Source organism: Leucopleurus acutus (genome assembly GCF_964270905.1).
Source record: "Leucopleurus acutus genome assembly, chromosome: 21".
In the NCBI taxonomy this organism is placed as follows: Eukaryota; Metazoa; Chordata; class Mammalia; order Artiodactyla; family Delphinidae; genus Leucopleurus; species Leucopleurus acutus.
Window position 1 is genome coordinate 28,423,574 of NC_139163.1, and position 13,621 is coordinate 28,437,194.

General features: G+C 39.7%; 1 protein-coding gene across 1 annotated transcript in view; it reads left to right on the plus strand.

The window, feature by feature from the left end:
- Nucleotides 1–13,621, plus strand: part of KCNU1 (potassium calcium-activated channel subfamily U member 1) — a gene marked incomplete at both ends in the record, with an annotated part of 144,102 nt that overhangs the window by 18,717 nt on the left and 111,764 nt on the right. The window contains 4 exons of the mRNA XM_082863614.1: nt 1,096–1,171; nt 7,596–7,766; nt 8,708–8,799; nt 11,240–11,350. Coding sequence (XP_082719740.1) covers nt 1,096–1,171; nt 7,596–7,766; nt 8,708–8,799; nt 11,240–11,350 — 450 coding nt within the window. The remainder of the gene's footprint in view (nt 1–1,095; nt 1,172–7,595; nt 7,767–8,707; nt 8,800–11,239; nt 11,351–13,621) is intronic.

Here is a 13,621-nt window from a genome sequence, read left to right on the forward strand (position 1 = left end):
CACTTTCTTTCTCAAGTGCACACAGAACTTTCTCCAGGATAGATCACATCTTGGGTTGCAAATCAAGCCTCGGTGAATATAAGATAATTCAAATCCTATCAAGCATCTTTTCTGACTACAACACTATGAGATTAGAAATCAATTATAGGAAGAAAAACTGTAAAAAAACAAACACATGAAGGTTAAACAGTATGTTACTAAATAATCAATGGATCACTGAAGAAATCAGACACTTTGATTCTATACATTTGTTGTCGTGAATCGATCCTCTGCTGTCTAGGAATGTAAGACAATTCCTCCAAGCCTGAGAGCTGCCCAGCAGCAGCAGTGAGCTCTTGCTTACAGAAATAGAGCTACCTAAACATCTCCAAAAAAATAAAATTACAGTTAAAAAAAATTCCAAACTACCCTTAAGCAGAAGTCCTGTTAAAGTTTTAGGCAATTTGGTCTAACGTTACCCACTCACGATCTCCATGCCTCTGCATTCTCACTAGAAGCATCAGATAGTACCGGCCAGCTGGGTCTCACTGCTAAGGGTCGATGCTTTATGGAGCATTTGCGCTCGGAAAGGGCTGTTCTTGTGTGGTCAGTAGCCTTGCTGAGAAGCACAGAGATTTCAGCTAAACTCTAGGGCTTTCCTTAGGAGACAGGCGCTTGTTTGATCCTCTTCATTCAAAGATCCCGGGGTGAGTTTAGCAATATGGAACTACATTTCTGTGACCTACTCAGAATTTCATTTTGCAAGCCCACTCTCTGGATCCTTGGGACACTGCCTTTTTTCAGTATAATATTAGGCTAGTGGAGATCATCAGAACCTAAGCTTTTTGAACATGTGTGTGTGACGGGGTGTGCCTGAGAGTTGTGCATCTCCAATTTTAATATGTATACGAAGCAAGCAGGGGATCCTGTAACAATGCAGATCAGTAGGTCACGGCAGGGCGTGGGATGCTGCATTTCCAGTATGCTTCCAGGGAAGTGTAGCATTGTTCCTGGTCCGTGTCCCACACTTTGAGGAGCGAGAGTTTAGAGGATGAGGCATTTGTGTTGTTCAGGAACCTGTCAGAACCCAGCAGCTCTTTGTCTTTCTTCCCCTAGCAATTCAGTGAAGTTTTCCAAGCTGTTATCCATCGTTCTGAGCACCTTGTTCACTGCTGCAGGATTCATTCACCTGGTGAGTATCTCATCCAACTCCTTGATGTGCAAGTGAGCATGAATGTCTTTTATTTGAAAAATGCAGGCGAACCTTCTGAGCTCCTGTCTCCATCACTATAATCAGTATGAGGTTTATCTTTTCACCTCCTTTGGATGGGTTTTCTCCACCCCATACTTCTGACAAATATGTATCTTCTACACTCACGGTATCGATGTTCCTTCTTCCAACTTTCAAAACCTGCTCTTAGGAAAGGGTTTAGTAAGTTTACTCTTCTAAGGTATAAGCAATAGGTAAAGTTTTTGTTTTGTTTTGTTTTGTTTTGTTTTTTTGCGGTACGCAGACCTCTCACTGTTGTGGCCTCTCCCGTTGTGGAGCACAGGCTCCAGACGCGCAGGCTCAGCGGCCATGGCTTACGGGCCCAGCCGCTCTGCGGCATGTGGGATCTTCCCGGACCGGGGCACGAACCCGTGTCCCCTGCGTCGGCAGGTGGACTCTCAACCACTGCGCCACCAGGGAAGCCCTAAAGTTTATCACTGTATCATCATAGGGGTTCCAGCAATTTGAAAAACAATAAAGGGTCAGAGAAATGAAGCCAGTACGAGAATTTTGTACTTACAAAAGCTGGAGAGTTGGGTGAGGGAACAGTTGCTGAGTTGCAAAAGGGAGTTTGAGGACTTTCTTGGTTCTCCTGGAATCAATCTGTATACATAGCTGCCTCCTTCGCCTACAAGAAAGGTTAGTTCTCATGCCATATAATCAGCAACATAGTAAATGGTCTTCAACAATAGGAAAGAAACTCCTGGACTTTATTGCTCCAGGAAAGTTGAAGAGAAATCATTAGAAAATGTAGAAATTGAAGTGTCACGTTAAAAGCCTGCAAAGGCCTTTGAGAAAAGCAAAACCGAACAAAAAAATAGAGCAGAAGTCTTTTCCACTTGAGCCCTTCTCTCAAAATTAATTTAAAAATCACAAGGAAAAGGAAAAAAAAAAGTTAAAGAAAGAAACTTAACCATGTTCAGTTCATCAAGAAAAGTGTCAAACACCAAATTTGTTTGGTGTTTCAAGAAACAGATACTACTATGCATAAAATAGGTAAGCAACAAGGATTTACTTTATAGCACAGGGAATTATATTCAATATGTTATAATAACCTATAATGGAAAATAATCAGGAAAAATTACTGAATCACTATGCTGTACACCTGAAACTAACACAATATTGTAAATCAACTATACTTCAATTAAAAAAAAAAAAGAAATCTGAAACCAGCCACATCCTTCCTCATCATGCAAGCAGGAGACAGATTTTCTGGAGAAGAAGTATCACAGCAGTAAAGGTAGATCCCTGCATCTGGAGGTTTAGCCGAAGGGGCATGGGTCTATACTGGGAGAAGCAGTCACCAGTGTTCCCTTAGAGACCTGTTGGCCATCACAGAACGGTAGGCAAAAGGATGCTAAAGGAGAAACCATGGTAACAGGTTTTTGGGCGATTTTTTTTCCTTTAATAGAGGATCCAATGAGGGGCTCTCAGGCTGAATGGGGCCTACAGGCATATTTTATTGGACCTAAGATGTTTGTATTATCTGTTTGCTATTTTTGTATTGGTTGATAAGTTTTTTCAGAGAGCTCATATTAAAAAACCTGGATTTCTGGATTCTTTGCAAAAACACAAGATTCTGGCAACCCACTCTCCCAAGGTCACCAACAGCCCTAGCTGAAGAGTAGCTGCTCCCTGTAAATCTCACAGGCTTCTGGTTTGAACACGGTCTCAGGCCCTTCTAAGCACGTGAACATGTGCTCCTGTGGGACGTCCAGTCACCCTGGGGAGGAGACCTCCAGTGAGGATGCATGCAGAGAAAGAGGGAGAAGCCACCTGATGGTTTTGGACTCAGGGCCATCTACTGTGGGTCACACCAACATCTGAAATGTGAAAAACCTAGAAAAGCTGTAACCCAGAGCAAAAAATTAGTAGATTTTGTTCAGAGGATATTTGAAATGACAAACCGAAATAAAAGCTATGATTGTTCCAACGGTCCCAAGTCATTCCTTCCCGTACTTACACCGTCCTTCAGCTAAAAGTTGATACCGGGCTTCCCTGGTGGCGCAGTGGTTGAGAGTCCACCTGCCAATGCAGGGGACACGGGTTCGTGCCCTGGTCCGGGAAGATCCCACATGCCACAGAGCGGCTGGACCCGTGAGCCATGGCCGCTGAGCCTGCACGTCTGGAGCCTGTGCTCCGCAACGGGAGAGGCCACAACAGTGAGAGGTCTGCGTACTGCAAAAAAAAAAGAGTTGATACCATTGGAGGGTGAGTGTCCACCAGAAAGGAACCAACATGGTGCCTATGCTAAAATTCTGCCCAGAACAGGGAGTGTGTTGGAAAGCAGAGACATCAGCATAACAATTACATCACATAAGGGCTGTCAGAGCAACAATAACATGATAATTTGCCCAAGGGAACAAAGGAAATGTTAAGGAAAAGCCCTTTTTATACAAGGCTTTAAAAAACTGAAAATGATACTTCAAACAAAATACTTAAGGTTTTAAATAAAAGATTACTAAACCGTAGCAGGAGTTGGTAAATGGCCCAAAGATACCAGAGAAAAAGAAGAAAAACGTTTTACAGAGCCAAAAACCACATTAGAGGGGACACAAATGTACTAAGTGTGACAGAAATATGCTCAGAAACATGGCGGACAGGATTGAGGCAAAATCATGCCATGGAACAGGACAAAGATACTTAAATGACATGGAGAAAAAACATGAAAGATGGGTCATGTTGATTTAACGCACTGTAAAATTCATGCTCCTGAAGAAGGGGACACAAATACGGTATCAGAAAAATGTTTGAATATAAAGTATTGAATCTGTAGTTTAGAGGGTATACAGTATCCCAGGAGAAATAACCCTAAATGAGTCCAACCATAGTTTGGAACAATTACCAATCTTTAAGGGTAAGGAGAGAATCTAAGCAGAACAAAGAAAGGTCTATATTAGGGGGGAAATGAAACTAGCCTCAGATATCTTGCCAGCATCAGTCAGTGCAGGAAGGTGACAGAGCAGTGTCTGCCAAGGTTGTGTGCGAGTGTAGCCCATCTGTCATTTTAAGCACATGGAAGAGAGAAGAGCATCATGAGTCCCTTTTAAAAATGACCTTGATGATAAAATCCAGCCACATAGAAGACGGGTCAAAACCAAGACCTCAAGAATGAGGAAACCATGATAAAAAGGAGTGATGGTGATTACTGACTGGATTGAAAATAGAACAAAGACACGGCCAAGGGAATTGTGGGTACAGACTAGAACACACATGTACCATGTAAAAATAATAAAACCAATACAAATAATGGAGAGGTAGGCACGGATGGGAGAGTGTCCTCATGTCCTCCACCTCCACAGCACAGCTCACCTACAGTTGAAACATAAGGTTTAAAAGTGTAAAGTTTCAGTTTTGAAATGTGACATTAAAAATAGGTAACAATTCAATATAGCCACGTTGGCCCATAATCTTTCATCTTTAAGTTATTTCCCATCTGGGGCTGAGGGTCGATGCTAACATGGTCCAGGGCAAGAGCAGGGTGGCCAAGTAGACCAGCAGGAGTGACATAGAGGTTCCAATGAGGAACCTCTATGGGAGTGGGGAGGGGTTTGAAGCACTAAAGCAGTACTTCCAAAGAGGGTGAGTTAAATGGGAAAGGGTTTTTTGACTTACTGTGAAGGAGATTTCTAGGTTGAAATAAGTTTAGTTTCAGTTTGTAAAACATGTTGTACAAGGGTATGATGGAAGCCCTGTGCTAAGATGGTTACAAGACACTATGGGGTTTTAGCTTAAAGCAAACTGTCCCAAGCAACACTTCAACTCCTGGAGAAAATATATGCATACACACATATGTATATACATATATATTAGAGTATATATATCATATATATGATTTTTAAAATTGAAGTATAGTTGCTGTACAGTATTATAGGTTACAGTGTACAGTATCGTGATTCACAGTTTTTAAAGGTTACACTCCATTTATAGTTATTATAAAATATTGGCTGTATTCCCCATGTTGTACAATATATCCTTGTAGCTTATGTTATACCTAATAGTTTGTACCTCTTACTCCCTTACCCCTATATTGCCCCTCCCCACTTCCCTCTCCCCACTGGTAACCACTAGCTTGTTCTCTATATCTGTGAATCTGTTCATTCATTGTTATATTCATTAGTTTGTTGAATTTTTTAGATTCCACATATGGTATCATTCAGTATTTATCTTTCTCTGTCTGACTCATTTCACTTAGCATAATACCATCTGAGTCCATCCATGTTGCTGCAAATGGCAGAATGTCATTCTTTTTTATGGCTGAGTAGTATTTCATTGTATATATATATACCACATCTTTTTCCGTTCATCTGTTGTTGCATACTTAGGTTGCTTCCCTATCTTGGCAATTGTAAATAATGCTGCTGTGAACATTGGGTTGCATGTATCTTTTTGAATTAGTGTTTTTAGGGTTTTTTTTTCCAGATATATACCCAGGAGTGGAATTGCTGGGTCATATAGTTGTTCTATTTTTAATTTTTTGAGGAACCTCCATACTGTTTTCTACAGTGGCAGCACCAATTTACATTCTCACCAACAGTGTAGGAGGATTCCATTTTCTCCACATCCTCACCAACACTTGTCGTTTGTGTTCTTTTTGATGATGGCTGTTCTGACAGGTGTGAGATGACATCTCATTGTGATTAGGATTTGCATTTGATTTGCAACATGATTAATGATGTTGAGCATCTTTTAATGTGCCTGTTGGCCATCTGCATATCCTCTTTGGAAAAATGTCTATTCAGGTCTTTGGCCCATTTTTTAATTGTTTTTTTGATGTTGAGTCATAGGAACTGTTTATATATTTTGGATATTGACCCCTTCTCGGTCATATCATTTGCAAATATTTTCTCCCATTCAGCAAGTTGTCTTTTCATTTTGTAGATGGTCTCCTTCACGGTGCAAAAGCTTTTAAGTTTCATTAGGTCCCATTTGTTTATTTTTATTTCCTTTGCTTTAGGAGACAGATCCAAAAAACTATTGCTTCGATTTATGTCAAAGCGTATTCTGCCTATGTTTTCCTCTAGGAGTTTTATCTGTGTGATTTAAACTTGGTTTTCTTACAGTACAGTAGTTTTAGAAAGCAGTAAAGGCTCCACATCTGTGGAAGCTGATTAGTAGACTTTGCAACCAAATCTACTACCAGCCCTGAGAGTTAAGTATAGACATGCAATCTCCTTATCTGGGAGTGGAGTATTAGAGGAGCCCACACTCTTAACCTACTCATCCAACTTAAGAAGGAGGCAGCAGTTGGCACACCACTTTAAAAAAGTGATCGGATACTTCAGCAAAGTACATTATTTCTAGTTTTCATTCTGGTTCTTAGCAACAAAACAAAAAACCTGCTTTCCCCAGCCATCGCTAGCATTTACCGTCTCGTGGAAAAATGGAAACGGAAAACATCTAGGAAATAAGTACTATTTTGGGAAAAATGTCTAAAAACAGAAACATAGCGGAAATTTTGTATATATTCTATATAATTAATGTTTGTTATATATCATAACAAATGATATATATGTATAAATTTATATTTATATTCTATAAAGTGTAATGCCATTGCCTAAGTTACTCTTTTTGTTTAAGGTAAAAAAAAAAAAATCGGATAAACCTAGGTTTCTTAAAATGTTAAGACTTAGGGGGAAAATCAGAGGAAGATTTTTCCAGAGTTTGTCTTTTTTTTTTAATTGAAGTATAGTTTATGTACAATATTATATGTTACAGGTGTACAATATAGTGATTCACAATTTTTAAAGGTTATACTCTGTTTATAGTTACTATAAAATATAGGCTATATTTCCCATATTGTACAGTATATCCTTGTAGCTTATTTCAGAGTTTCCTTTTTATCACTGAAAAGATTTTTGCAGGGAGGGAGGAAAGTAATCTGGAAAGCTTGTTTGCTCTTCCTGAGACTCCAGCGTTCATGCGCTTAAGCTCACTGAGATCAAGTGCCCATTTAAGTGCTGCTTTCCTTCATGATGATCCTGATGTGATGTAAAATGAGGGTGAATAATAATTCAGAGGTGACAGCCTCTGAATCCCGTGGCTCCGGGATGGGAGGATGTGCCCACAGGAAAAGAGATGTTGTCAGCCATTCCCCGCACTGAGCACCTCCATTGTGGGCTCAAGCTACACACCCCTCAGATTTGAGCAGTAATCACCATGAAGGGAAACAAGACTTCACAATTACTACCCACAATTTGCAAACCCTTCACAGCGACCTGGGAATCATTTACTCTTTCATTTGGATTGAATTAAATGAAACGAATCGGAAGTTGTGCTTATTCTTTATAAACTTGTCCTTGGATTCCATTCAGAGACCTTTCCTAAGTCTTCTCTCTTTGGACAGGTGGAAAATTCTGGTGATCCCTGGCTCAAAGGTAGAAATTCACAGAATATTTCATATTTTGAGTCCATTTACCTGGTCATGGCAACGACGTCGACTGTCGGCTTTGGAGATGTGGTAGCCAAGACATCCCTAGGACGGACCTTCATCATGTTCTTCACCCTGGGGAGTTTGGTAAAGAATATTTTTATGTCTTTTGAATATAGCTACATAAACGAAAAACATTTGGTTAATGGTGAGAAACAAAGTGATATAGGTTTGAGAGTGAGTGTTGCATTATTCAGAGCAGGTATCAAATGAAAATGAAGAGATATGTGAATCCCATATTTTCCAAACTGCATCCCCTGGAGCACATGACGTAATTGTTCGATTGCCAGGGATGAGGGTGGTAGACAAAGGAGAGCAGACGTTCCTAATTAGCCTCTGCATTGATTTGAGCAACCGCATCTTCCTTCATCTTTTGCCCATCGGATTATAGTCTTTCTTCCAAAGAGGAAGGGGATTTGAGATTTGATCTGCAGGAAGTTGTGTTCTTTCCAGCCCAAATGAGTAAGCTCTCTCTAAACCAGCATTTTACTACAGATAAGTGAACATCTGTGCTTGGTTCAGGAGTGTGTTAAGGACAAAGGAAGCCTCCTTTTCTTTTAGTGACTTTAATGGCAATTCCTTAATAACCATCTCCGAGTTCTCCACTCTACCTTTCTGATATCCCCCTGTCCACATCATTGTTACATCCCCTCATTTCTGTCATTTTCCCTTAACCCTACTCTGTCCCATATGCTTTATTTTTTCCCCAAGCCCCAAATAGTATCAAGTGAAAGAGTCAGAAGGGCAGTTAGAAGTGATGACAGGAAAAAATGGGTGGGGAGGTTGCCTTACTGCTTGTCTTTGCTTTCATCTTTTTGAAGGATGAAAAGCATTTTATTAAATTTTAACCAAATCCAAAGGCTGAAGTAAGGAAGAAAACTGGTCTCCCTTTAAAAGCACAGTTCCCAGTCATGCCCTTCTTAGAAGAGAGAAAGTTTTACGTACCTGCTTTCTCCTCTGTAATCTTGGAATTTTGAAGTATCCTTGGAAGTAGTGAGACCTCAGGTTTTATTTGCCAATCATTTTAGGTTCTGTTTGCGAACTGCATCCCTGAAATGGTGGAACTTTTTGGTAACAAGAGGAAATACACCAGTTCCTATGAAGTGGTCAAAGGAAAGAAGTAAGTAGCTTTCAAGTATAATTTCTACAGTTTGAGGTATTCTACGAAGTCACTCTCCCTTTTGAAACACGATTGCCTGGCCTAGGTAGATAAGTTGGCAAGGTCCTCATTCACTGAAGAGGGCTGGAATAAAAACCATGAGAAGATGTTTGCTACCTGATACGCACTACCCTCTAGATGCTCATAAGAGGATTAAATAAACTAGAATGACAGATATGTTGTCATTCGGTGTCACATGCTGATTGTGCCAATATTTGTCCATTCCTTATCTCAGACTGTTCTCTTCTATCCATTCCTGATTGTCTTACTCATTTGAACCATGTGGTTGACTCATGGCTAACTTTACATTAGGATCCAATTAGAGTCACAGTTCGAATTTAAAATAATTCAATTCCGTTGTCTTAGCCCAAACTCCCCTAAAGCTCATCCATGGGAAGAGGTCTGCTAGAGTGAGGAGGGGTTTCAGCCTGTCCTCCAGTCCTTCACAGATCACCTGTTTTGTCCATGCCACAGCTGTTCGTTCCCAGGAGCGAAGTGGATTTGGAGTTGTTTTTACTCTACTTCTCTGTGGATATATGTTACCTCCATTGCCATTATGATTTTTCATACCTAAGGAGAAGATAAGGAATTGGAAATCTCAAATTCAAAGCGATGCTTTTTTATTTAGTCTCTTACCTGCTGTAGAGGAAAGAGGCGCAGTGGAGATAAACTCCTTTGGAGTGATGTCTTAACACAGTTGGATAAAAACCAACATTGATCCAGGCGTATGAAGAGGAAGGCAACAAAATGAAATGAATGAAAAACAAATATTGAAAACAGTGAAATAAGCTAGATAAGCCAAAGTCTAACCCAGTTCATCTCACACATGCTAAATAGGCCAATAAGGTCTGGAAAATATAAGTTTAACTTAGGCTAAAATTACGCTTTCCGTTTTCTTACATGACTAATGGGAGGAAAATAGCTTCTTTATGTATATGAAGCCTAAGGAAATTGACGGCTGTTTTTCACCATAGAAGTTACATGCATAGGTTTGTGGACCTGTGCTAGATGTCTCTCCATTGGACTCACTTTTTTTGTGAGCACTAGATAATTTTAGATGCAGAAGATAAACCAAAATAGCCTAGATTCTGGGGCTGCCTCAGCCATAGTATTTGACTATAGGAAAATCAGTGAGCCATTCCGAGCTCAGTCGTTCCTCTGAAAAAAGATGACACCAGCCAATCAGGAGTCAAGTGGCAAATCAAGTGAAATTAACACACGTGCAACTCCATTATAAATTATAAATAACCGAGAAAAATCTAGCAGTTACGATAGTTATCCTTAAATGCCTGAAAAGCTATGTGTAATTCAAATGTGTGGAATCATTCCCTACAGAAATCTTATGCTCCTTTTGTGTACTGGAGATGCAGTCCTTGGTGTTTCTAAGTTTAAAATCTAGGTGGAACTTTTTTTTCTTAACATCTTTATGGGAGTATAATTGCTTTACAATGTTGTGTTAGTTTCTGCTGTATAACAAAGTGAATCAGCTATATGCATACATATATCCCTATATCCCCTCTCTCTTGCGTCTCCCTCCCAGCCTCCTTATCCCACCCCTCTAGGTCGTTGCAAAGTACTGAGCTGATCTCCCTGTGCTATGCAGCTGCTTCCCACTAGCTAGCTATTTTACATTTGGTAGTGTATATATGTCCATGCCACTCTCTCACTTCGTCTCAGCTTACCCCTCCCCCTCCCCATGTCCTCAAATCCATTCTCTACATCAGCATCTTTATTCCTGTCCTTTTTTAGATTCCATATATATGTGTTAGCATACAGTATTTGTTTTTCTCTTTCTGACTTACACACTTCCTAACACGATACACAAAAGTAAACTCAAAATGGATTAAAGACCTAAATGTAAGGCCAGACAGTATAAAACTCTTAGAGGAAAACATAGGCAGAACACTCTATGACATAAATCACAGCAAGATCCCTTTTGACCCACTTCCTAGAGAAATGGAAATAAAAACAAAAATAAACAAATGGGACCTAATGAAACTTAAAAGCTTTTGCACAGCAAAGGAAACCGTAAACAAGACGAAAAGACAACCCTCAGAATGGGAGAAAATATTTGCAAACGAAGCAACTGACAAAGGATTAATCTCCAAAATATACAAGCAGCTCATGCAGCTCGATATCAAAAACACAAACAACCCAATCCAAAAGTGGGCAGAAGACCTAAATAGACATTTCTCCAAAGACGATACAGATTGCCAACAAACACATGAAAAAATGCTCAACATCACTAATCATTCGAGAAATGCAAATCAAAACTACAATGAGGTATCAAATACCAACTTTTATTTCAAACTAAGTTTAAGCTAATTGTCCATCTCTAAATCTAGACAGGAAGATACTTCTGTTCCTGGGATGAACCACCTCCCATGTTTTCACTTTCTAGGTTCATTGTGGTCTGTGGAAACATCACTGTGGACAGTGTGACGGCTTTCCTGAGGAATTTCCTCCGCCATAAGGCAGGGGAGATCAATACTGAGATTGTTTTCCTGGGAGAGTAAGTGTATCTATGTGACCCGCGGGCAGGGAATACTTGAAGTATGTGTGAATATTTGTAATGGAAGAAAATTGCCCTTGCGTTATTAATTTTTAAAATTTGGAAATAATAGTAAGCAATAAGCAAGGAAAGAGCAGTTCGTGACCAGAGTTAACCTCTGAAAATATATCTTGCCAGGTGTTTTTCCCAGTGAAACACTGGGAAATGCCTATTTAATACAAAAAGAGTTTTAAGTAGGCAACTTGGTTTCTAACTGTTCTGTTTTACTATTTTGGTTCCTAGTGAGATTGAGCAGTTTGTGTGTGTTTTGATGGTTCTTGGGTTTTGAAATGGCTCTTCATTTCTTTTACCCTCTTTTCTGTGAAGAGGGCCCTCTGTTACTTTGCTGACTTTTAAGCCTCATTATATTTTATATTAGCTGCTTTGTGTCGTATGCTGTAAATGTTTTTTCCTCTCCCTTTGCTTTTTAATTTTTATGCGTGCTTTTGTTGTACATCGAATACAGAAGCATCCGGTTTACATGGACTCTAATCCATCAACTCTTTCCTTCTGGCTTTCTGCTTTTCTGACATGCTTAGACCCCTCTGTCCTAGAATTAAGTAACTATCTCTCTAGCATTTTTAGTTTTTCATATCGAAATGTTTTATATTTAAGCTCTCTGGAATTGACTTTGTGTAATGTGTAGGGAACTAACTTCTTTATTTTTTTCCAAATGGGCTATCCATTATCCAGACATCACTCACTAAATAAGTCACCCAGCTATGAAATGACATTCTGATTTTATCCAGGATTGCCTATCAGATCACCTCGGCCTTCACGCATTTCATAGTTGAACACTGTACTCTCTTTACATCTGACACCTTCAACCCACCGTTACCTTGGGCTCTCAGGTGTGAGATAACCAGTAAGCATTTTGAGTTTCTTTATGGTGCTGTTGACAGACAGCCAAGAGTTCTGCTTCAGGATCATTGTCATGCCTGTCTTTTCAATAATTTGTGTATTACTTGAATCCTTACTTAAAAAATAGTAAAAAAAAAAAAAAAACCAAAGTGCTAAAACCAGTGATAAGAGGCTAATAATTGTAACCCAGCTGAGACAAAGAGGAAGTCATTGAATGTGTGGAAAGTAACTTCTTTTATCTGCTGATGTATTTTCATAGACTAATGTAGGTTATTGTAGGTATTCGTCAAGTTAATGAATGAAATTTCTTAAATGGTACAGAATGTTGGAAGTGTCTATCTAGAATTCTGTCAGTTACATCTATACTCTGAAGACTCCAAAATTGATGTCCCCCACTAGACATTCTCTGTGGCTTCATAGTCACACAACTAATTGCTCCCTGGGTATTTCCACCCCGGTGTTTCAAAGGCCCCTCAGACTCAACATTCTCAAAAGTAAACTCATGATTTAATGTCCAACTTTTCCATCTCACAAGGCAAATTAAAAAATTTAAAATTAAAAAACAAGAAGGAAAGGAAACAGCTTTTCCTATCTCAGCAAGTGGGACCTCATCAATGCCGCTCCTTAAAACAGAAAACTAGGAGTTGTCTTTGACTTTACTGTCTCCCTCAAATCCTGTGTACACGTTCATCATCAATTGCATCTCCTACATAAATCCTAATTCTACCATTTTGTCTCCACTCTCACAACCGTATTCAAAGTTCCTATCTTGTCTCTCCTGAACTTCTGTAAAGGCTACTTTATTGAGCTGTTCTTTCTGCTCAGAAGCTCTTCAGCTTTATGTGACTGATTTATTTTCATCTCCCAGCACTCAGAGTCCTTCCCTGGCCAACTTATCTAAATTAACGTCTTCTAATCCTCCTGTCTCATCACTCCATTTATTTGCTTTAAAGCAATTATCACAGTCTGTGATTGTGGTGGATTTTCCTTTGGTGCAGAGGTTCACATTACCTTTCCTTACTGTACATTCATGCTGCTCCTCTCAATAAACTTGTGCTGGCCTTTGACTTAACTTGAGAAATAGAATTCAGCAGAGGGAAGACTGTGGTAGATTGTTTTTTAAAAGATGGCTACCAGAAACCCCTCCCAAATGTTTACACATATTCTCCTCCTCCCATCAAATGTGGAGTCTTCTAGCTTCCCTTCTATTGATCTGGGCTGGCCTTTTGACTCATTTTAACCAATGAAACGTGTAAATGACTGAGCCAGTTAAAGGACCAACCCATAAAGAGCCTATCACCTTCTGCGCTCAGTGTCTTGAAACCCTGGACCACTATGTAAGAAGTTCACCTCCTCCTCCAGGGGTAGGAG